The sequence below is a fragment of the Dicentrarchus labrax genome, unplaced genomic scaffold (assembly GCF_905237075.1).
Source record: "Dicentrarchus labrax unplaced genomic scaffold, dlabrax2021, whole genome shotgun sequence".
Classification (NCBI taxonomy): Eukaryota; Metazoa; Chordata; class Actinopteri; family Moronidae; genus Dicentrarchus; species Dicentrarchus labrax.
The window spans coordinates 11,349,603-11,374,603 of NW_026136712.1; the positions used below are offsets into that span (position 1 = coordinate 11,349,603).

Below are 25,001 nucleotides of genomic sequence, written 5' to 3' on the forward strand. Positions count from 1 at the left end.
CGTATTAATGAAACATTCCCAGTTCAAAAGAAAATATAAAGGCCCTGTAAGTAAGCATGCACAATCTTTCACGCAGAGGTCCTGCATGTGCGTGACTTTGCTTTCAAACGTGATGTTCTTACTGTAAAACTGTTAGAAAATAAAAATTTAAAAAAAATAAAAAAGCTAACCCGACTTAGAGTAACGCTCCTGATTAAATGGCCATGTATGTTATGTTCCAGACGGAGAGGTCTTCCTAATAAAGATATCAATCGTTACCCTCAGATGACACATTCTGTCACTGGAGAATGATGAGCATGTAGACTATTCTATTAAGATTTAAATATAATGCGAGTCCTGCATATGAAACATGAGATAAGGAAGAACACAGCATCAGCCCGAGGGTGATCAAGAGATAATTTTCTAAACTTTAAAAAAAAATAAGAAAAAAAGTGCAAAAAAAACATTAAGAACTTTTCATTGAGAAGAATTTTAATATTTTCTATTAAACACTTAAAATTGTCCTATTTGTTGATTCCTTGCACACAGACCTGCAGCTACAGTACAACATACTTTTATAGTTGCCATATAACTTTAAAGCATTAAAATGAACATTACATTTAAATCAAAATCCCTAAACCTTACTAACTTAAATGATTTACTTAATTACACCTTAAGAGCTCCACCTCAAAAGCATTACAGTGACAGATATAAGCAACATTTAATGATCAAATAAGAAAATGTTTTTTTTCTTTTATTACAGTAAAAGAAATAAAATAAAAAAAGCTTGAATGTGTATGTCACAATGTCTACTTCTGTCCCTTTTGTACAGTTGTTTTTCCTGTTTTTTCAGTCATTAACCCCTCCTGTCATTTCAGATATGTGCTGTTCTCCAACCTGCCCTGCAGTTGCACCCAGTACAGCTGTTCCCCATTCCCCTGCATATACATCCGCACTCTTTTCATCCTTTTTGTTCCTTATCACAGCCTGTTTCTGGTTTGAACTCGTACCTGAGTGCCTAAGTCTAATATTTTAACTGCTCCTGCTTGTGAGTCCACATTTCTGTGTGCAGAACTGTAATAATAATAGCGGCCGGGTCAACAAAAGTTAGATTTTTCTTCTCGATCATTCTCATATTTACAACATCAAACACCAAAATATACAAATAACACAACAAACCACAGGTCCTTCTTCACAAAGCATATTTCTGTTTGTACTGTGTATATATTTATATGCACGTGCACAAATCTGCTCAGAATTTTAAAAAAAATTAGCTCTGATAAAGAAATTGACTATTGCACTTAATTATGTTTGTGTTGCCTGTTTACTGTCCTAACATAAGGTGGTTGTGTAAGGCCTCATTACAGGGAGTACCCTACGTGCTGGATTTCTGTGTTCCGCGTAATCTAATACTCACTATAGAAAAAGGAGGTGTGAAATTCTATAGCGGGAAGGAGGGAGGACACGAAATTTACTATTTTCACTGGTCAGCAGTGTGTAAATAAAATAAGTAATTACAGTAACATAGGGTTTATGTTAAAGTATAAGGCAGGGTGTTTAACATCCGCTTTTCATGACACTAGTATGTAATTTGAAACCAGCTAATGGATTGTAATGTACTCTAAGTGTATGATGATGTAAAGAGCTTTATTACCCCCCAGTGAAATAAGAGAACTAGTACAAAAAAAGCCTGAAGCCACACAAATCAGTCAGGTGTCTATTTTCTAATAAACTTATCAATTACCAATATAACAGAGATCAGGAGGAGCCAGCTGCTTCTTAGGCCTGAAGATGATCCCTTTATGTCACAGCTGCACTCCTTTGGGTGTCGAGGATTGGCTGGAGCAGCGGGGGTTGTAGGCGGAGCTGGACATCTGAGCCAGTCTACAGCAATGGACTTAGGGGTGACGACATCTTGGTTGAGTCCTCCTCTCTTCAGCACCCAGTAATGGTTGTCCTTGAAGAAGTAGCTATCTCCTAAAGAGCAGCAGCAGCAGTTCTTTCATCACATAATGAATAATACATGAGCCTATTAACTAGAGACACACAAGCAGCGGTAGACCGTAACGTACTTGAATATTTCTATTTTATGCTATAGTCACTTCTTACGTCAGGAAACCACTTGTAAAAACATGGTAAAAAACCTTCACAGCGTCCCTTTAAGGGCCTGTCCTCACAAATACGTTTTTCTCCAATCTGGATAAATACTCTATCGTATCGGCCTCGCGTCCAGACGGATACGGCGTTTTCGGGGTGTGAAAACTGTATTTTTTGGAAACGGGTCCCAGAGTGGGAAAATCCGAAAACGCCAGATTGCCCGGAGTCGTCTGGACGGTGAAAACGATTAGCCCCGCCTCTCTAGCCTTTAACCTCAGCCGTCGCCGCTAGACGCGTCATAACAACAACAACAATGGCGGACTACTACTACTTGTTTGTAAACAGCGCATGCTCCATAGCCTCTCTTCCGGTTTAGCGTCACAGCGCCACATACAGGCCTGGCATATGTACTACAGCGTTTTGGGTCGTTTCAGTGAATCCGTGTGGACGCAGATATTTCTGAAAACGACTCCATGTTTACGGAGATTTTTTTCAAAACGACATCGTATTTGGTGAGGCCGTGTTTTTGTGAGGACAGGCCCTGTGTTTGCCTTTCAACTGAGTGACACTTAAGGAAGTTAAGGTAACTTAGGAATTTAGTCCCGTTTTGTGTCTCAACAATAGAATACAAGACAATAGGTCTTTGTTTCTTGGCCAATGGCCAACCATTAAGTTTCGGCCCTGCAGGGGAAAAAGTCTGGGCACCTCTTCTTTAAGTAAAGGACATGAAATGATTTCTTCCACCACTGCACATAAAGCAACAAAATATTCTAAATTAAACTTTAGAGATTATATTTATAATGTCTGGTTTTCATATTTGACTGTATTGTATGCTGTCATTCAAGTCAAATAGTTGATTCATAGTGTCTATTTTTACTTTTTCTTTCCCTTTGCTTTGATAACACAACACACCTTGTAGCAGCTTGTGCATTCATTGTCTAAAATAACCTTCTCTATGCTCTATTGCTTATTTATCTTACACTGGTATCAGAAACCCATCCCATATTTATGCCTCTTAACACAATGTTACCTTCTCCCCAGGTGATGACGTCATCCATGTGGGAGGGCACTCCTCCCCAGAGGCTGTTGCTCCGTGGGTAGTCCGGCGCTTGCAGCCAGGTCACCTCTCCGCTCCCATGGCTCTCGTCAAACCTCCAAAACTCCCCGTTGCTGAACAGGTATGTCTTGCCGTTGTGGGCCCAGATGAAGGCTGCATCCACACTCTCCACCAGTGCCCCGCTCTTTGTCCTCATGCCCCATTCAGAGAGGGGTCGAGGGTAACCGGCCATGGCCACTGTGTCCTTGAAGACCCAGTACTGAGATCCTGGACAAGCGTAGGGAAAGTGTGAGAGAGAATTTGTTTGAGTAAATTAAAGTCAAAAAGAAGTTTGTGATGCTTACAAATTCCTGCTACAGAGATCTTTAGATTAATAGTCGTTCTACGGTAACCACGCTAACATCCTGTCTTACAAGCACCTTAAAAATAGCATCAAACAGACATGAGAAGAATGTTCACACTCCAATCATCAAAAATAGACCAAAGCCACATGTAACCACAGGATTTTGTTTCTCACCAATGAAGAAGATGATTTTGCTGTCACTCTTCCTCTCATACACTGCGTCGACCTTGTTTGTTCCTGGCGGCAGGCCAATCCAGAAGTTTTTGATCTGAGCCGGATTGAGGGACACTAAAGACCCGTCTTGCTTAGTTCTCCAAAAGTGTGCACCTTTCCGAGAAAAGAGAATGAACATGACACCATCACGTGTCTCTCAGATCATAAAGACTAATAATATCACTAAAATACCGGCCTATTCTGAATATGCTTTTGTCACAAGAACAATGTCGACAATAGACAATAGATTTGGGGTATTTTGAAGTAGATTTTAATCTTGGGAAATGTCTCCTTTGTGTATCCCTGATAGTTTCTTCTCACCTTTAAAAAAGAAGACCTCTCCCCTGATATTTGCCACTGCGTCAAAGCCTCCCTGACAGCGCTCGCTGAATGAGGGGTCAGAACTGGGACAGAAAAAGTCAAAAGTCAAAATTCATATATTTTATAGAATACAGTCTGATGAAAATTCACTAGAGGGTGCAAGAAGACCAAACACTGTCACAGCAAGGATCAATAAGAAAGCTTTTATCTGTGTCCACTAGTCTTAAATTACTCTTTTCCATTTATTAGATTGATTAGACTGAGTGCATACAACACAGGATATTCATAGTTTGTAAATGCTAATTATAAGTGCTTATTGTCTGGATGGATGTAGAGTAGTTTTCATTCTTTCCTCTCGCTCTACTTACGGCTGTGTTGGTCTTGGAGGAGGTGGACTGGGCAGGCGCGGGATTTCAGGATCAACACCACCTGGCGGCCCTTCATCCTTCACACCTACAACAGCATGGTTACAGCGGACAATGTTGAGGAGGCATTGACGGCATTATGATGACAGCACTAGAGAAATTGTGCAAGCAACCCACATTGTTCTCAGTAGTCAGGGGAGTTTGACACACAGGATGCAAACACTCTTCTTTAGGACACAGAAGGAAACTGTTGAAATCCCCTGTGCATGAATACACCTTTACACACATTGGTACTCATAAATCATTTTTTCGGAGGGTGGTTTTTGGCCCATTGATTGGGTATTTATGGCCTTTTATATTCCATGTTCAATGCTTAAGCTATAACATAATGCACTTGCAATTTGAAAAAATGTAATTAAATAACATGATTTTCTTAAATTTTCACTTAATACAATCACCACATAAACAATCAGTAACAGCTCAACATTGACTTCTAGTTCAGGGCCACTTCTCCCTTTTAGGAGGAAATCACAATGTCATAACCAACCACCAACGGACATGTTCACATGGACAGTAAGCATTTTATACCTTAATAAATTAAGTAATAGGAAACTTCAGGACATGATGAAAGGCCAAAAGAGAACTCAGGGATAGTTTTACTATGCTAGTGGTGTGGGATTGTTGGTCTGTTTGATGGTTTGTGGGTCCACCACTATGGTCTAGACTGAAATCTCAGCCACTATTGGATTGGACTGCTAAATTTTGTACAAACATTCATGGATTGGTGATCCGATGACTCTTCCACTAGCGCCATCATCAGGTTAAAAATATATTCATCTTATTTCTTGTGCAAAACTGGCATTCCCATCAGCCTCAGTTGTACTTTGTGTTTAGTTCGCTCTGATTACTAAACATCAGCATGTTAACATTGTCACCCTGAGCATATTAATTAATAAAACTGTCCAGCTGTCTCTTAGCTAATCTAATCTCATGTCAGCATGATGATGTCAGTTCAATTGTCACTGACAAAGTACAGCTTCACAGAGCTGCTAGCATGACTATAGACTATTTCTGTCAGTACATCCACTAGCCAACATTAAACCATAAAATAAAGCAGATGGAGGACTACAACACATTGTACAACTGTGTAAACTATACATTAAGTTTCATTTTTTAACTTAGTTGAAAACACACAAACAGACATGAGAACACCAAACATCAACACATACTGTAATGAATATCCCGTACAGAATGTAATTAGTGCTACTGGTTACCATAAAGCTGCTGGATGGCCTGCTTGTCGTCCAGGGCCAGCATGAAGTTTTGAATGTCTCCCACAGGGCCCTGGTAGTATGGCCTCATGATGGACGGATCAGAGGAGGAATGGGACAGGCCCAGTGCGTGGCCAAACTCGTGCACTGCAACTGTGAACAAATCTGTTGTGCTGCTGGAACCTGAGGAAGTGTGAAGAAAAAGTGTTCCTGGATCACATAAACAGTCATAAATAAATTAAGAGTTTATTGTCACTGAATAAGCATTTATTGAATTCATCATTTTTTTATTACTATAGATCACTTTGTCAGTAGACAGACACATCTTGAGAACAGGTCTTTATACATCCCTCCATCATGATGATTTCAATCAGTTATTACCTCCATAGCTCCAGATCTCATCATCATCAAAGTGTGTGTCACCCGCCATATCATTCCTGCCGGGGAAGAAGGCATGGGCCAGGGTGCCACCCTGCCCGTCAAAAGGGTACCCGTCGTCGTGAAACATGCTGGTAAAAGACACTCTGATGTCCCCCCCAGCTGCCGCCACCCTGCTGTCACTCGGCAGCCAACGGAAATTCAAGGGGGCTGCGTCGCTCCAGGCTTTTAAGGCGTGAGTCAGGATGTTGTCCACCAAACTGTTAGGCAGGCCGGGTGAGAGGGAGGGCGATGGGTAGCTGTGGACACTGCAGACAAGAATGGATTTTGTATTATAACAAAGTTAAGTTTTAATTATCCTTTAAATCTGTTCACTGTCTGTGAGATTTTTGTTGTTGTTTTACTCTTTGTCACCCTTTTTGTGTTTTGCTAAATTCCAAATGCCATGTGTCATTTTAATACATATCACATGTTTCTAAATTTCATTAAAGAGTTAATATGGGATATTTTGGTTTTTGAGAACTTTGCTATTTATCCCATTTAAACCGAGGTTGAAGGATCCAATGAAAAGACCGAAACCATCAATAAAACAATCCTACTAACAAAAAAACCCAAACACATTTAGAGTATTGAGAGATGGACTGGAACTTTTTAATCAGAAGAAAAAAACAGAATAACAACAGTCTTATTTTATTTCACTCTTTTAAATCTTGTCTTTTTATATTGTTCTTCATTCTTTTCTTTTTGCCTTTTCCATCTTATGTAAAGCACTTACAATTGCCTTCTTGTTGAAAGGTGCAAAACAAAGAAGAAATGTATCTTTCTAATTTGTCCAAATTATTATATTTGTTAAGAAAGATTGCCATTTTTTAATCTGATCTTCATATTGTATGCAGAGATACAAAAATGAAGAGAAGCTATTGATAAGGTTGCGTGACAAAAGCCTGACATGTTATAAAAAGAGCTATGATTCATACAGAGAAGACAAAAAAACCACAGTGTCACATGACAGGAAACACACCTCCATGTGAGGTCTGTCTTATGCCACTTGAGGCCTGACAGGGCATATCTTTTCCTCCTCCTCCTCCTCAGCATGTCTTCACTTCCAACAATATCAGGGAGGGAGCATCGTGGTGTGGACATGAGTTTGAGGGTTTCACTGTCTAGAAGAGAAGTCACATAGAGAAATGATGAAACCGAAGAGCAGATTACAGGAAGTTTGAGACATGTGACCACCCCTGGACATGTGAAATCTAATATACACATAATATATTGTCCAGATAGCTCTAACTTGAGAGGTTTTTACCGAGCACCCCAGTTTCGTGGACCCCGCCGTATCTCTGCATGACACGGATGGCTTTTTCAATCCCCTCTTTGGTCTGCAGTTTACTTGCTCGCGGGTCAGGCGGAGGAAGATAGCCATACCTGCTCAACCAATCCTGGACAGAACACAAGGAAACCAAAGGAAATTTGATAGTCTGTGCACCATAACCAAGATTACGGGCATAAATTGATGTCAAGGAGGATATTTGATGCACTGCTCTACTTGTTACTGTATATGAGACCCAGTAGATTCCTCACAATGCAGTGTCTCAGCCTTTTTTCATCATTAATATTATATGATCATGTTTTCAGTGAGTGAGTTGCTTGACAGGGTAAAAGCAGCTTACAACTGATAATTTGCAAACTCAGAATAACTGAACAGAGAATGGACTTAATACGACGTTAAATCTAGTGGTATGTTTTCTGCTTCTATCTCCTTTACCAAAATCTGTTTCTTAACGTGATATTGAAACCTGCCCTCCCTCCTCCACCATACCTGTAGTTGCGGTTGCATAGGCGGCAGAAAGAAAAGGTGTTGGCTCATTCAACAGTTTCTCTGTGGGTTTTTATAAAAATTGCATCCACCTTTCATCATCTACTCAGGCCTTATATTTCTATTGCAACAAAAACAGATGATAGCTGTATTATTTCACTGTTTGACCCAAGCAGCATCATGCAGACTAAACATGAGAACTTGTACGGTAACAGAAGTGAAACTTGACGTTTCAGATTTTTTTTTTTTTTTACAACAATGACGTTCATACATGTGAAATTGTGAAAAATAAGAAGTATTTAGTCATTTTTTAGGGAAGTGTGAATGAACTATGATGCTCAGAGATTTTCAAGTTTCATGATTTTAAATATTTTACAATCAGTAAAAAATGTACTCAGAATATTGTTATTGTCTTAAATTCAGAGTTCATACTTGGAACACTGCAAATAAAAGAATAAAAAATAAAGACCACTTAGGATTAACATTTGTTTTACCAAAAACAATTTTCAAAAATAATTCAATAAAAATGGTTAAATGCACAAAACAAAATATGAATTTGATTTCTTTTGTTTTTTATAAACCTCGTGAATCGTGTGAGGCTGGATTAAAAATGCTTAATGTCACAAAAGTCCAAATATAACAAAGTGATCTTTTTTGACAATTGTGAACAGTCAGAAATTACCAAATTAAAATCAGAGCAGCCACAAATAACCCAAATTAAAGAGTTTTTCCCTTTCTTTAGTACTCACCACCGCTCTGCTGTACTGGTCAGTCGGTGCGGGTGCGCTTCCCGTTAAGGTCAATACCATCAACAGCAGAAGACCCAACTCCATTCCGGTCACTGCAAAAAACCCGCTGCATTATTACCGGTATACTTATCATTTGGAGGCAACAGAGACATTTCTCGCTTCCTGTTGTTGTAGTAGCTTTCTTTCAAACCATCCGAAGCCAAGAGAAGAGAATCAAAGCTCACCGTCGTTCTTCCTCTGTAGTCTCTCTTGGGACTAGGCTTGGCTGATCGATCAGTAAACTCTCTGCCCTGCCTCACTGATAGTAAAGCGAGCCGTTGCTTGTAGGTTTCCTTTATGCGCTTCCTTTATGAGAAGAAGCGGGTGTATGGTGCGCGCTGCTACAGGTGCAGGTGAGATAGTGACGATACATTATAAGACAGTCATAGCAATATTTAATCTCTTTATTTATATTAAAACTTACTTTGGTTGACTTGTTTTATATGCTTTCCTTTATAAAGGGTTTGTAACTAATGGTTCACTTAATAATTGCTTATTAATGCTTTATAGATCAGTTATAAGCCCTTAACAAGAACAAATTCCTAATCAGTCATCTGTTATTAGAAATGTTAAAGGTCCAGTGTGTAGGATTAAGTGGCATCTAGTGGTGTAGAAACCAGTGTTTGGTTTGTCCATTATAGGCTACTGTAGAAACATGGCGGTTCAAAATGGTGAACTCCACTGGGCCGGGTGTCTGCATTTTTAAATATTAATAAATTGTCAATAAATAAATGCAAGACTCATTCCCCTGAGATGCACCACAGAGTGGCAGGAAGTCATTCCTGTCTGTGGCCATTAAACTCTTCAACTCCTCCATCAGATTGTCAAAACTCTGAGTCAATAGTCATTAAACTGGTGCAGTTGAGGTGCAGTAAGTCGATGAAGGTGCAATACCCTAATACGTGTAGTCCACTTGATTATTATGTCATTCTTTGCAATTATCTATAACATCTGCAACACCACAATCTTAAAACTCATAATTTATTTAATTTCTGTCAGCAATACTGCGGAATATGTTTACACTTATGTTTAGATTTAGATTCAAGTCACATGATTTGGACTTACAAATTTGATGACTTTAGACTCTTGACTTGATAAAAAAAGACTTGCAACTCAACTTGGACCCTAATGACTTGGACTTCAGCCCTTTGACTTGAAAATACTTCATACCTTCCCTCAAGCCCAAAGATGAACAAGTATGTTATTTTAAAAAATGTACCTCAAATCAATTCATTTCCTAAAACAAATAGTTCAAAGCTGCTAGTTCAGGCAGGTCAACTCGAGCTGCGCTGATTACACACATGACATGCCTCATTCCATAATCCCTTACCAAGCGCACCTTTCCAGTCTGGCGGTCTATTTAAACTGCACAATTTCCGAGCTCTCCCTCTGCTCTGTCATGCCGCTGCTGCCCTGCATCCGTATTGCTGCTGCTGTGCTGTAAGCCCCACCACCATCCCAGCATCCATCTGTAGGCTCCCCAATTTCTCTATGTAAACATAGCTGTGGGGATTGATGAGGTCGGAGCCTAGATGCAGATCCACTTTGTTTGAACCAATCCAGCATTGTCCAGTCAATTCGCAGGAGAGAACCACAAAGAACTAAAATGATCTTATTGAGAGACAAAAATTCTAATTTGTTTTGTTTGTTCTGTTGTTAAAATTGCCTTACATTTGGTAAAGAGTGCATTATGACTTGTTTAGGACTTGAAACTTGATTTGGGACTTTAGTGCAAAGACATGAGACTTTCTTGTGACTTGCAAAACAATGACTTGGTCTCCCCTTTGCACAATACAAAAATTTGCAAGAAATCAAAGTACTAAAGAGCAACTGACTCACAGTGAACCCGAGGCTTTTGGTGCCCCTGCAGGCCTGGCCAACTGATCACTTTTCCCAGTTTGTAATCCAGCCTTGTGGCCAGGCATTTATATCGCATGAAATTTTGGATATATTGGGCTACATATCAGCTAATTAGTACCAAATAAATGTATGCAAGATGTCCTGCTTTATCAAAAAAACATATTTATGTTTTAGTAGAACCATAGACTATATATAAAACCACATTATTTCGGTTTAACGTGAACATTGGACACAACAGCCGTTTCTATGGCTTCTCAATATCTGCTGTTTCATTTACAACTTAAGGTTCCACGTTGTCTGCCTCCTGGAAATTGAAAATAAAAAGTCAATCTCATTGTCAATTACATAATCATTATAGCACTATTATACATTGAAGTACAAAGAAGTTTGGCAGTGATTGTGCATTTTCAAACATGGTTTCTAATAACATTTTTAATATAACACATAAATTGAAAATGAAATTAAAATTTTATCAGATAAATTCATTTTAATATTGACACCCCTGGTTTTCTATATTAATCATCAGTGAATCTGCACCAATATCAGTCGAACTTTAAAAAAGAAATGATGCCTGTGATGTAGTTATCATTTTCAACAAGAACAATTTTTCCAGTGTTATTTGTCAAAGTACTTCACATACATTTGAGGGAAACTGATGACACTGCATTAAGCTGGAGTGCACCAGCATCTCACATCTCATCTCCCATTATGTTCATGGGTCATTCTCTCTGCAAAGCATCACTGGTGTTATCTTTCCCTCTCCCTCCCCCTCTTCCTCCTCTCCCATCTTTAATTTCTGTCATCCTCCAGGGAACCAAGTGAGTCATGCCATTAGCACAGAATGCTGCCATGCTAATGGTTGGTCAGTTTCCGTCATGTCCACTTCATGTCGCTGCACCAGTGGAAAACATGAAAGTCCTTTCGCTGCTCAGCATTTTGTATTGGTGATTATTACAGACGCTCCATTTATGCTGCTGCTCTTTTTAAGTCTTGTGGATTTTTATTTAAGTGTCTGACATTTTATTCTAAACTTTACACCAGTGGTTTTTAAACTGGGGTCCTTGAGTGGGTTGTAGAGGGTCCTCAGCAAAAGGAGGAATAGAATATTTTATTTTGGGAAGTTGGAAGGGAACAAGTGAAGAAATAAGGTTTGCCATTTTTATTGATTATTATTTAGAGTGATCCAAGTTTAATCATTGACTATGAAGACTTTATAATCTTGAAACATAAAAAATTGAGCATAGCGTTAGTTCAGGCAGGGCACGAAGTCAGGCTTAGCTTTCAGTTACAGCTATATCATACGATCACAGCTAGTCATAAACATACATCAGCTGATTCCTAGCTGCCTGCCTATCTCTGCTGCTGCTCTACAAGCCTTTTGCACCCACCTCCACCCCAGCTCCTCCTTTTTATGTTGTTTCTAATTAATCAATGTCATTTTCTGATTGCCATTGATGCTGCTCTGTTCTGTACCCTGGGGGGTCTCTGCTGCCGCTCTCCTTGTCTTAAACTTTTCCATGTAGGCACATGGAAGGGCAGGGAGGTGTGCTCTCCCTGCCTTAAGGTTTTCCATGTAGGCACGCGGAAGGACAAGGAGGTCCCAGAAGCCAAATGTAAATTCTGCTTGGGATATAAAATATTTTGACGAAAGTGGTCCTGACTGAAATAAAAAAATACCCAGAGGGCATTCCTTAAGAAAAAATCCTCTCAAATTGGATGTCTGTGGTCTAATAATAATAATCTGGGTCCTTGACATGAAAAAGTTTGGTTCTGGTTTACTCCACGTAGACTTTCTAGAATGGACTCCTGATTATGGCTCATAAGTATGAAGTTTGGTTGGTTGATATTTGTCCAAAAGAGACCTAGGCCTACATGCCAGTAGGTTGTAAACACTGCTGATAAGAGCGGTGAGTCAAATCAAATCAGTAGTTTAAGGCCAGAAAACCAAAACAATGAGCTAAAAGACGCTAAAATGCTCCTTAGAACCAAGCAGAACTACAGCAACTTCTTTTACATAAAGGTAGTCATGTGATCCAGTTTTATCATGAAATATTGATTATAGTAGCTTTTAGTGAGTCAAATCTTTTTCTCTCATCACATTACATGTGTTGATTAATATTACCACTGCCCCAGTCGTCATGACAGTGACGATGATTAGCTTTTAAGAAGAAATGTAATTAATACAAATCATTATTTTTCACATATTGAATTTACCCCAAACATTTACTTAAAAAATATATTTTATTTTGGTAACGGTGATGATTTTGTAAGAATCACATTTGTCAAACATCAAGCCATAGTGCATAAATATCAACCTGTTTTTTTTTTTTTATCTTGAACGACAAAGACGGTATGGGAAATGTAATATAACATGAGAAATAAAGACCTTTGAATTTATATTCATTACACACAGTTTTTATTTTCATTAAAGGGATCCAAGGCCTTCACAAAAGGGTTGACTCTTGGTAGCTATACAGTACTAACACAACACACAACAACAACAGAAACAACACAGAGGACTTATGTGAACGAGTGAAAAGACAAATAAATAAGAGTTGAAAGACATTTCATATGAGTTTAAACTGAGATGCATCAACAAAACCAATAGTCAGAGGGAAGTGAGCAGAGGTTAAAACCCTGCAAAGTACAGTAACGGTTTTGTACAATATTCGATTCATTTCAGTAGCTGATTGTCTATAGCGGCTTATTTTGGTCATGCACAGTTTATAATGTCATTTCTATTGTATGGACAGTGTTGCAATAATTTCACAGTTTTTTCCATTTTTATCTCCTCTACCTCCAGCTTTGATTGTCAGTCTCGCAAGCGTTTGCATTGATGGTTTGAAGACGGCCTCATTTTTGTTTGCTGTGTAATGATGCTTGATTGTCACTAGCTGATGGCGATGGTTCATTAGTGGAAAAAAACCCTGCCAATCCAAGTATGTATCACTGCTAGATCGGATAAAAAATGAAGTATTCATATATATACATATATGTCTAAAATACAAAGAAAATGGCTTTACTGTAGTTTTTGGCAAAAATCTGTGATACCAGTAAATATGTAATATGTTCATGTTTAGCCTTTTATCAGACAATATCTGATGCCAATATTGATATGGTGTATCCCTAATAATTTATTTTAACAAATGAATTTGTGCTTTGAGGATGATTCGAGTCCACAACGTGCTACATTCTTCCCTCCAATAATATCTGACAATATTCCACAGTTATCTTCATCATACACAGATGTCTGTACAAAAATATGCAATATCAGTCTTAGTGTAATGTTGCTGGCAGGGTAGGTAGGATTTACTTTTTTTATGGTACGTTTTTAAGTTTTAGTAAAAGTGATTGCCATAAGCAAGTCTAAAATCTTCACAGTAGCCTCACACAGCTTAGGGAACAAGCTTGCTTTCACAATATCATTGAGCTGCTCAAGTAACAAGAAACTATGGTTACACTTCACAATACAGACATCTGCTGGCATTTACTTAGTACCACTGAATCACTTACAGCATTTCTGTGTGGTTGAGTTATAATTATAACCCTTACATTTGCTCAGCATGTACGAGCAAATTTTTTTTTCTTTTTTTCTTTTTTCTTTTTTTTAAGTATGTATAACAAAATCATCTAAGCTCAAGTTCACCTACTGGCTTTTCAGAGCTTTCAATCACATCTCACAGGGCATTTAGAGGCTTAGGCAGACAGGTTCAGTCTGCCAGTTTTTTATCCAGTGCTCTGTGTAATAAAGAGCACATTTTTTGTTATTATTGTTGTGTTTTGTTGGTGGACTGTGAAACTTTCTGTCCAAGTAAGAGTCAAAATGTTAAACATGATTAAATATGCTAACATTTATAAAAACTTGTTGCATCTCCGTAGACAGTATAACCTAAACCCTGACTTGATCCTAATCCTATTTAATCCTAAACACACCTCAAACTGATCTTATTTATAATCCTGACCTTAACTCTATGATTAACACACTATCCAAAAAAAAAAAAAAACACCTGCACCTGCAACCTGATAGTACTAAGCAAATACCAGTATGGCCAGAGTACTGTCAAGTGCAACCAAGCTGCTCTTGGTTGAATTTGTAAACATTTAATGCATTTCGGGGTCTGCAACTCATTGAGGCCCCTCTATAGCTCAGTCCTGTGCTTCCTTAAAACCTGTGTGTCCCCCATATTGTTTTCTTGACACATTTTTGTTACATGCCCCTTTTTTTCCCCTTCTTCTTTTGTGTTGCCGGTTGGCAGCGATTGTCTGTGGTTCACTGTAATCTGGCCCAGTACTGACCCAGGTTATGACTCATACCCTGCTGCTCAGTTCCTGGAACCTGGACCGGCACTGAAACGCCAGGTGATATGAGCCCTGAGTGAAAGAGAGGGAGAAGAGAGAAAGTTAGAGAGTTTCATTTACCTTGCATTTTAGAGAGCAGTCAGAGATAACAGACAAAGGGACTAAGTACTGAGTACGCTCACCAGTGTTGGAGTTGGCCGAAGGCGGAGTCTGCAGATGAGGGGAGGAGTACGCCGATGAGTCAAAGCTGCGTGGGGTAGAGGGGGATGGAGGTAACATGCAGGAGTAGGAGGAGGCCGACTGGGGAGGAATAGACTGAGAGTGGACATAAGAGTTGAGGAATGAGGGAGATTAAAGATTTGGATTAGATTTAAATTGAAACAAAGAAAAAAATAGTATATTATCAAAGAAAACATATTTTAAAGTTGCACATAGCAATTGTATGAAGTAGTGACAGCATTCAGTTTAACCACATGGGGGTGCTAGAGTACTGTTGTATTGTGGAGTGAAGCGCAGCAGCAGCATTCTTCTCTGTGTTACATATGCAAAATTATTTTATTATTATGTTTTGCTTCTTCCATTGTGGGAGACTACCAACCACTATTTTTTAATTGAATAATTGACCATACCAGATTGACACATAACAAAATAATAATAATTATTTATAAATATAATAACTTGTTTTATTTCTGCCCCTTTAAATCTTTGAACCTTATGTGGAAGCTAATGGGCATCCAAACAAAGCAAACAGATTACTTAAAGACACAAGAGACAAACTGAAAAGTCTGCTCATTGTGACCTATGCTGAAAAATAATTAAATGCATAGACGTTACATTATATTTTCTATATAAGTCACATAGTGCAGGCTTTTCTGTTCATCTAATGCATTCGAACATAAAATTTTATAGAAGAAGAAGAGATTGGGCATGTACAGTATCTCAACATTCATGTAAAACAAGAAACAAAAAAAACAAAAAATTGTGTTTTCATGCTGCTATTGAGGCTGGGATAATATTTGGTACAATCAAAGCAATGTGGATGATAATCGCTCTGTGTTTGTCCCTAAGAAAGGCTCACAAGCTTTCATATATGTATCCTAATTCAGGAGCTTTGTAACTGCTGTTTCTGTCAAAAATGTCTTGTTGTGCAAAATAAACCATCTAGTTTTAAAATTGATTTCAATACTGTTGATCCCCAAACAATGGCAAGGCCTCCAAATATCTTTTGACCCCACTTTTAGTTGTTGTATGTTCTGCTTGATAATCTTTGATGTGATAAAGCGTAAGAGGTCACAAGAACAAATGTGCATCTCCTGTGTCTTGAACTGGGTGCTCTGAAGCTACACAAACAGTCTTGGAGAAGCAGTCTTGAGGCTATTATTCTGTACAAGTGTCACAATTAAACCTAATTAGTTTTGACGTTTTGTCACTTTTTTGCCTCTTCAACCAAGTCAATATAAGACATTAAACACTATATAATATCTCCAAATTAGTTTTTTTCTGGCTTTCTTCCTTCTTATTATTATCATATTATTGTAGTTGTTATTATTAATAAATAATGACAGTAAATTATTTGTTATCATAATTGTTAGGCATTTGACCTGGGCAACAGCAAAATTAAGAGCTTTGATAAGAAGCAGAATAAATTATGTTATTATTATTCATTTATGTATTCATTTTCCATATCCTATGTCTTATACCGGTGACGTAAAGTTCAAGAGGACAAGTTCTGCTCTGAGACGATGACCTGCTTTGGTAAAGTTTGGAAGGTGCTGATGAATGATGAATGATGATGAATGTCCAACCTGGACTCCAGATGAGAAAACTGACAGGGAGCTGTAGCTGGGCAGGGACGACTCAGCCTGACTCAACATGGACCCTGGAGAGAGACACACAGAGCGAGATGATAAGCACGCACACGCACACGCACACACACACACACACACACACACACACACACACACACACACACACACACACACACACACACATCCACACACGTGATGGGAAGATCTCGCTGTGGAAATGTTGTAATATAGATGCGGTCTAATGGAAAAACTCTAATGGTTTTCCTGCCTGCTAAATGTCAAGCAAGGGAGCTCTGAGGGAGGTTTATAATTATAAACTTGTAAAATATTTCTGTCACCAAATATATAAATCATATAGCAAATGCAAACTCTTGCTTTAGGTATCGCTGATGTGCTGTATGAATGAGCCAATTAACATAGATATTGTAATTATTACTAGAATCAAACATCCATCTTGCAGCAAGGTGACCTGCTGTTTACCTGAACTGCTGCCGTGCTGCTGATGATAGACAGACGTGTTGAAGGAAGTGGTCAGAGGGGCTTGGCTCTGTGAACAGGAAGTTACGCCCCCTGACCTCCTTTGATTGCGCAGCTTCTCCTCCCTCCTCCACTTGGCTCTTCGGTTTGAGAACCACACCTGTCAATCAAAGAGTTCTCTTCATCATGAGACTGCTGCATTCTGTTAGAGGTTGAGCATCAGGGTTATACACATTGAGAGAGCTCCTTACCTGTATCCTGGCCTCTGGTAAATCAATCTTGTTTGCCAATCTCTCCCTTGCAAAGACATCTGGGTAATGTGTCCTCTCAAACTCTGTAGAAGAAATTAACTAATGTCAAATACACAGTCTGAGTCATAATCGAGGATGACGGGAAGACTGGAGAGCAGCTCGTCTGATAACCCTTGCTGCGCAGTGGTAACATATTTTGCATTTGCATGTCTTTTAATGTGAAAAGAAAAATCAAGATTGAAGCAGATTTATATGAAAATGAATCTTAATCACTCGCTAATTATCGGGTTACTCTGACAGATACTAACCTAAATATCAGGTAATTATTGCTCATGATCAGCACCACCAATTATCTCGCCATGGGACATACAGATCCAGGAAGCTGAGATGTATCCTTACAACCATATTTGAAATATTTATCTGTTGTACTTTGTATAAATTATTTATCATTATGGAACACGCAGAAAGTTCAAATGAAAGGACTCAAGTTGAGACGCTGCCTAAGCACTTAGGCTGACTAAAACTAAAGTGAAGACTAAAAATGCTTTAGGTTTTCATTTTGTCATCATTTATTCTCTTAAGTCTCACTCATCAGCATAAACATTTTATTAAAATGATCAGTATCTGGTACACTGACTTACAGCATACAGCAGACACGGAGGCTTGAGCTAAGTTCATTCTTTTAAACAACAGCTGAGACTTTCTGTATCAGAGTATCATTCCTCATTGTGGCAGTTAATTTATAGTTGACAAACTGCTGACATTTTTGTCGTTGACAAGTCAAAACGAGAATATGCCTCACCCTCTAACTGACAGTCTGAGTCATCCTAATGAACTCTGAAGTTTCAGGTCTAGTAATGGAGACGTCCTTATAGATTTAACTGTCTGCACTTATGATATTAGTTTAGCATGTCAATAAAGTCAAGAGACAGACTTGGTTACATATGAAAGACAGCAGGATGAGTGATTATGTTTATTTTGTTTAATATAAATAGCTGAGAATATAATATCAACAGATTACCAGCACTGTGAATAAGTAAAGACTAAAGTTCACACTGGTGACACATGGTTAACAAATCCATATTGCACAAAGATAATGCTGGCTCTATGAATTAAGTCTGTCTCACAAATTGTTATAATTGGCTTGGTTATAATTGGCGTCTGTGTCAACACATGATTGTTATTGTGCCTTGGCCGTGCACTGAGGTCAGCGTACCTCATTAATGTCATTTGCACAGAGTGACCACACTGATACATTTCCACTCGGCTGCACAGTGGACATTGCGTCCTTATTTAGCTCAAGGGCCTGCTGCAGCCATATCCAGTCAAGGGTGGCTTTCTGATCCCTCTCAGCGGATATCAGGGCTACGAGGGCCAGATCTCACTGTGTAAAACAGCCACAGTAATGATGCATTATCAAAACGCTGCTGTACACGCTGCCAGAGGCTTTTTGGAGGAGATCAGGAATATTTGTGGACCTAAGATTCTGGATCTTTTGCATCTGGAAGTTATCATCGGTGGCAATCCATGTCTCTTTCTAGTGTTTAATGTACCTTAGATCAGTAATCAGGCACTTTACCCGATAAACAGCCTGATTTTTTGCGTGTGAATCTCCTAGTATTTACCAAAAGTCTGTAAAAAAAAAAGGTGCAAAGACTATAATCCAATAACAAAGGTGTTGGCAGGGGAAAAAAGCAGCAGGATAAGCTGCGTCATGACATGCTTTGGTCTGGCTCGTGCCCATCGAGGGCAGCGATTGGCTGAAAAGCAAAGAGAGCGCTGTGCGTGCTTGCATGGCCTGACCTTTCTCCAGAGCCTCGATCTGCTCCTGTGTGAAGCTGGTCCTGTTCCTCTGCAGCTTCCTCTTGAGCTGCAGCCTCAGCTGAGACTCCTCGCCCTCGTCCCTCTCCACGGGGACTCCTCCCCCTCTGCCCGTTCCCCCTCCCCCTGCCTCTCCCCCCATGCTGCCCTCGGTGTCCAGCAGACAGCCCTCAGACACTGGCAGAGAGGAAGGTGACAAAAGAGATGTGGGAGTGTCAAGAGAATTCGTACCACGGAGCGTCACAGCTTAGAATAACGGCGAGATTCATGCTTTGAACTGACAGGAAGTTGGTGAGACAGCCACAAGTGCCAAATTTAACTGATCATCTGTGAGCATTGACGTGTGTTGAGAATTTCCCCTCACCTGTGCTGTGTTGTGTCTGAACGCTGGTGGGGTCATGGTACCAGTTGTTAGGCCCACTCCAGTTTGAGCCGCTCTGCAGGTTCAGCATGGTTAACTTCTCATACATAATACGAGTGTCCAAACCACCATGAAGAGAGATAAAGGAGTCCTGTCCTGTGCGTGTCCGCCCTGTTTACTGTCACCTTTGGCTGCTCTCTCCCTACTTCGATCTTCCAGTCCTTCCTACTGGAGGGTGGAAGAGGAGGAGAAGAAGAAGGAGGGGTTCATATCGCATGAGTTCACACATGGTTGGCATTGTGGTGAATTAGCCTCATGATGACAGACAGAAATGGAGTTAGTTACATGCCCGCTGTCGTAACGTGTGTGTGTTATACATTGGTATGCTAGTATACCATGGGGAGGTAAGGTACATTAGAACCCACTTTGAAAGCCATGACATTTATTATGCTACTTGCTTTTAACTCTATCTTTGCTGGCGAGCCCAAGCATCCATGCGCACACACGTATGCATGAAAAGACATTTATATGTAGCCACGACCTGGCATCGCACACACACAGAAGGTTTATGAGCAAGATCAGAGATGAAACAATTGAATCAAGCCGTTGTTCAACTTCCAGGATAAGACATGAAGTGCTCAAGTATGTCGATAAATGATCTGCATAAATAAATATAGGTCTAATAAAAGCTTTTCTCTGCTTATCGTACATTTGCCTTTTTTGGAAATTTCCTCTTTGGAGAGTCAGAAAGGAATGCAAAGGTATGTCAATACTGACCCAAATCTCACAAACTACTGCAGCAGCATGATGTCAAAGGTCAAACTTCATTCATTTGGAGGAGGCAGCCCCAGAACGACAACTTATTAATCCGATTTTATGTTAAATTCAAAAAAAAAAATCAACTTGTCGTCGACCCCAAAGCCTCGACCAAAGTCGGTATTTAAGAAGCGATCTCATGACGTTCACACGAAAGCACTGCAAAGACTAGATTTGTGCAAACTTACCAAGTGTCCAGGTGAAATGGTGCTGGGGTCCTGTGTGTTACTTTCCTCCTCTGTGGACCTTTATTCCCCTGTTCCCCCCACGTCCCTTGTTCTCCAGCTTTGTTGACAACACTGTGTGTGTGTAAAGGAGAGAGTAGGAGAGAGATGGAGAGAGTTAGACAGGGTGAGAGAGAGTGAAAGAGGGAGAGGGGGGGGCTCTGGAGAGAAATGCGTCTGCGGGCACTCTTGTCCTCCAAGCGATAGAGAGAGAGAGAGAGAGAGAGAGAGAGAGAGAGAGAGAGAGAGAGAGAGAGGGAGCCACCGAGGGGTGACAAAGTGAGTCAACATCAGTGTCAAGTTTGAACTTAATGCCAGCGAGAGGAGGAGGGGAGGCCGAGAGAGAAGAGCATAAAGCACAGATAATGGAGCGATAGTGGAATTCAATTTTAACCATAAATTGCACATAAGTATTAGAGTATAATTGGAAGTCTAAGGCATGTTTCACACAAACACATGTACAACCAGACAACTGACATTATTAGAATAAACTCAAAATTCACACTAGTAAGGACTCATTTTTATTGATCCTCGTTTGGATACTTAAAGAGATGTTTTAAAACTTGAATAAAGCTTTGACATGTCTATGTTCATCTGCTATTGTATTGTTTTGTATTGCTGTTGTAAAATACTGCATTCAGCTAAAAGATATTATTAGGTAAGGATAAACGATTATTGGGAATTATCATGATTATTATGAAACGAATATCAGGCTTAATATTGTTATTCATTTTTATTATCCGTTTAAACCACTGAAGTAATAAATAGTTTTACATCACAGTAAAACAGATTTATGTAATTATAAAAAGTGATATATGGCTTAATAATATATTATTTTATTGATTTGATCAGTTTGAGCGACTTTTAGGTTAGGTTTAAAACTAATTCATATTATTGATTTCCTGATCTATCTGAAACAAAGATTTGATAAAGCTAAAATTCTTGTTACAAAAGATAATGTTACAGTCTGTATTATTAATCATTAAAACGTATTTATAGCCAGGTATCTGATAGGTAAAGATGAGTAATATTCAGCTACTCAATAACTTGTTTGAAGGAATTATTTATTTTACATGTTAGTTAATGTGAAGAGAGAAAATACTATTAAACCCTACTGAATTTCCAGATATTTGTTTGACAAAGATAAGTAATAATAAATACTTCTATTAGATTTTAAACTAATTTAGTGACATCAAAAAGATTTTCATAATATAACATGAAATAAGCAAAGGTTTCCACTCTGTAAGCTAAAGATGCGGTTTAAAAAAAAACATGTATGAGCTTGGGCTACAACTAACTGTTTAATTTAATTAATTTTTTTTAATCATTTTTGTGATTAATTGATTAATTGTTTGGTCTATAAGAAAATACAGAAAAATGCATTTTTCTTCAAAGTCAGTCCAAACCCCAAATATAGCACACTGAATTAACAATAATGTAAGAAAACGCAGCACATCATCAGATTTCTTTGGTATTTTTGATTATTGAAAATTATTATTATACACTATTTTGATAATTAACTTAATTATCAAAATAGTGGCAGATTAAGGTTCTGTTGACTAATCGATGACTAATTGTTTCCGCTCTACATTAATCTTTAGCTTCTTCTCTTAATCAGATGTTTGATATTATGCTAATGCGTGAGTGATAGGCCCACTGTAAAGATGCGGAAGGAGGGCAGATAAAATAACATCTGTTTGTTTTTTAACTCAGGGCTATAAAAATGAGAAAAGAGTTTGAGTAACAGCTTCTCCAACAGCACCTATGTATTGTTCCCTGACTACAGAGGTATTGTTCTCCTGCTTTAACACACTGGCCTTAAAGCTATGGGACAACAAACAAAGGCATTGTCTGGCCTCAGACAGGTTAAAGGAGCACCATAGAGAAACCCTTAACAACAGACACACAAGGTCTGATGTGAGGCGTAAGTAATGACGCAGGTATGACGGTATGTATGGTAGAGTCAAAGAGCGAGAGCCGAGTAGAACCGGGGTTTAAATATATCTCTTTGCAGCGGAAGGGAGAGAAGAAGAGATGGAAGATGGAAGCAGGGAGGCAGAGGAGAGAGATAGAGAGAGTGAAGAGGAAGTATGTGACTTTGGGGTGGGTGTAGGGGCTTGGGGATGGGAGGGTGCCAGCTTGTTTTATTTCCGGTTGACAAGACTTTGCGCTCCCTTTCTCTCTGTCGCTCCCTCTCTTTTTCATACTATGCTATTCTTTCTCCTCGCTGCCCCCATTGCTCTGTCTCTCTCCCCCCTCTTTCTCTGTTACTTTCCTCCGAGATGTGCCTTGGAGAAAGGAAAGGATTTGACAAGTTCAAAGGTAAAAAGGAGTAAGAACAGTGGTGGAGGAAGCATTCAGATCCTTTAGTTAAGTAAAAGTACCGATATGACACAATAAAAATATCAAAGTCATACATTCAACATTTTACTCAAGTAAAATCAGAAACGTATAAGAGTATCAAAATTAGCACTCATTATGCTGAATAATTATATTATTGCATTATTATTAACACGAGAGGTGGGACTTAGGCCTATTTAAACTAGTTAACTCCAATGTTGACTACTTTTATCTATCACAGTGCTTCCTATTCACACATTCCCCTTGTGTTTTGTGTGAAATCATAATCTGCACCATAACAAGTTACTATATCTGTCCAAAAGAATAAAAAATTACCTCTGAAATTTAGTGAAGCAGAAGTATAAAGTAGAAAAAATGGAAATACTCATGTACAAATACCTACAAATTGTACTTCCATAGAGAACTTGTGAGCTGAACACATAAATGAGGGCAAAGAAAGTAAGTGAGGGGAAGTTGAGTAACAAAAGCGTTTGATTAATTTAAAACTAAACCTAAAAACATGGTCTCACACACCCTTCCCATCCCTCCCAAGCTTTCTAGCTGGTTATGCTTTTGTTTTCCCTTTATTCAGAAATCATGGTTGCATCTTATTGTGTTCCAGTTGTTGGAATGTGGCTTAACCTATGTGATCCCTATGTGCTGAGTGCAATAATGTGTGTGTGTGTGTGTGTGTGTGTGTGTGTGTGTGTGTGTGTGTGTGTGTGTGTGTGAGAGAGAGAGAGAGAGAGAGAGAGAGAGAGAGAGAGAGAGAGAGAGAGAGAGAGAGAGAGAGAGAGACGGCCGCGTGCTTCACTGCAAAGATTCATGTAGCTCCAGGACATGCATTTTTTTTAGTGCATCTTGTTAGTTCATTCCTGTCACCTCTCTCTCTCTCTCCCCCCCTTCTCTCTCTCGCTCGCCATCCCTTGCTTTTTCAGCGCTGAAGGGGGGATGGGGAAGGGGTGGTGGACAGGGCTGGGAGGGGAGGGAAGGGGGGGAGGCGGCGGCGGTGGAGGCAGTCACCATGGTTACAATGCCACGACAAATATTCATCAAGTCGTTAAAATAAAAACAAACGGGAGTGCATTATAATTGCTCTTACTGACTGGATCCTATAATGCGTTCATATATTATGAGTGAGGGGAGCAGAGTGGAAGTGGGCTCGCACACAAAAAGACACCGTTAGTGATTAAAAAAGTGATTATCGGCTGACCTGCAGGCAAACACATATGTGACACACACACACACACATTTCAACTCTATGTGTATAACTTTATTGTTCCATTACCTGTTTATGGAATTCCCTATGAATACTTTTGTGAGTCTCTCCTCTCTTTTCTCTTTGTCTCTCCATCTCTCGCTCTTCCTCTACTGTTGTGTAGCCCCAGGCGATACTGTGATGTGTCCTCCCTCTGTCCCTCCCTCCCTCTCCCTCTCTCTCTGTCCCTGTCACCTTCAATTGCTCTGTGAAACTAGACACACTGCCTGGGGCAGGGAGGCAGGGAGGGAGGGAGGGATAGAGGAAGGGAGGGATGAGAGGAAAAAGAGAGAAGGAAAAAGAGAGACAGCTTTATAGACAGACAGAAGGAATAAACATTTGGTGTCACGTAAAAAAAAAAAAAATAGGATAACCGTAGCCCAGATGTGTGGGACGTTCTAAAAAACAATCAAATGAGTTTTGTTGATGTTCATAATCCAGACAAAAACATAAAACGCTCAAATAATTTAGCAGCAGAAACAGATAATGAATGACATACACACATCTACCCAATTTGGGACAGTGTTTGACCTTTGACCTAGGTGTTTTAATGCTCATACTCCATGTCTTTCTTGTTCCTCAAACATAAACCTGTTAGACTGGTTTGTAATTTCCACCTGGCGCAAGGGACATGGCATATTCCTTGTGCATAAAACAAGTGTATCCTAACAGTGGAGAATGGAGTTAATTGTTTTAGGCCAATTGTAGTAGGTATAATATCAAGAAAACTGATCAGGAGAATAATAACTTTTAAGAAGAACATAGAATACACTACCTAACTACATGGTTTTACGATTTAATACTGTTGACATTGGTGGTTGCTTTTTAACCATAAATTGCTCATAAATGCTGAGTGCA

The 25,001-nt window shown here is 39.2% G+C and overlaps 2 protein-coding genes across 4 annotated transcripts; both read right to left on the reverse strand.

Moving 5' to 3' along the window:
- Positions 1-453: 453 nt before the first annotated feature.
- Positions 454-8,941, reverse strand: mmp25b (matrix metallopeptidase 25b). 2 transcript variants are annotated; one of them, XM_051418785.1, is made up of 12 exons: positions 8,814-8,862; positions 8,590-8,681; positions 7,844-7,961; positions 7,331-7,463; positions 7,046-7,187; positions 6,028-6,332; positions 5,650-5,829; positions 4,379-4,463; positions 4,011-4,093; positions 3,651-3,803; positions 3,107-3,400; positions 454-1,956 (listed from the first exon to the last, which is right to left on the reverse strand). In XM_051418785.1, the coding sequence occupies exons 3-12, from the start codon at positions 7,889-7,891 to the stop codon at positions 1,697-1,699; spliced, it is 1,683 nt and encodes a 560-aa protein (XP_051274745.1). In that variant the 5' UTR covers positions 7,892-7,961; positions 8,590-8,681; positions 8,814-8,862; the 3' UTR covers positions 454-1,696. The 2 variants fall into 2 exon arrangements, with proteins under 2 accessions (XP_051274745.1, XP_051274744.1); XM_051418784.1 differs by lacking the exon at positions 7,844-7,961 and having other exon boundaries at positions 8,814-8,941.
- A 3,769-nt stretch (positions 8,942-12,710) lies between these two features.
- pax10 (paired box 10) lies at positions 12,711-24,267 on the reverse strand. 2 transcript variants are annotated; one of them, XM_051418791.1, is made up of 9 exons: positions 24,174-24,267; positions 20,510-20,620; positions 19,509-19,733; positions 19,127-19,321; positions 17,324-17,406; positions 17,076-17,232; positions 16,593-16,666; positions 14,970-15,102; positions 12,711-14,859 (listed from the first exon to the last, which is right to left on the reverse strand). In XM_051418791.1, exons 3-9 carry the CDS (start codon positions 19,612-19,614, stop codon positions 14,759-14,761), a joined length of 849 nt encoding a protein of 282 aa, XP_051274751.1. In that variant the 5' UTR covers positions 19,615-19,733; positions 20,510-20,620; positions 24,174-24,267; the 3' UTR covers positions 12,711-14,758. The 2 variants fall into 2 exon arrangements, with proteins under 2 accessions (XP_051274751.1, XP_051274750.1); XM_051418790.1 differs by lacking the exon at positions 24,174-24,267 and having other exon boundaries at positions 20,510-20,714.
- Positions 24,268-25,001: the final 734 nt, after the last annotated feature.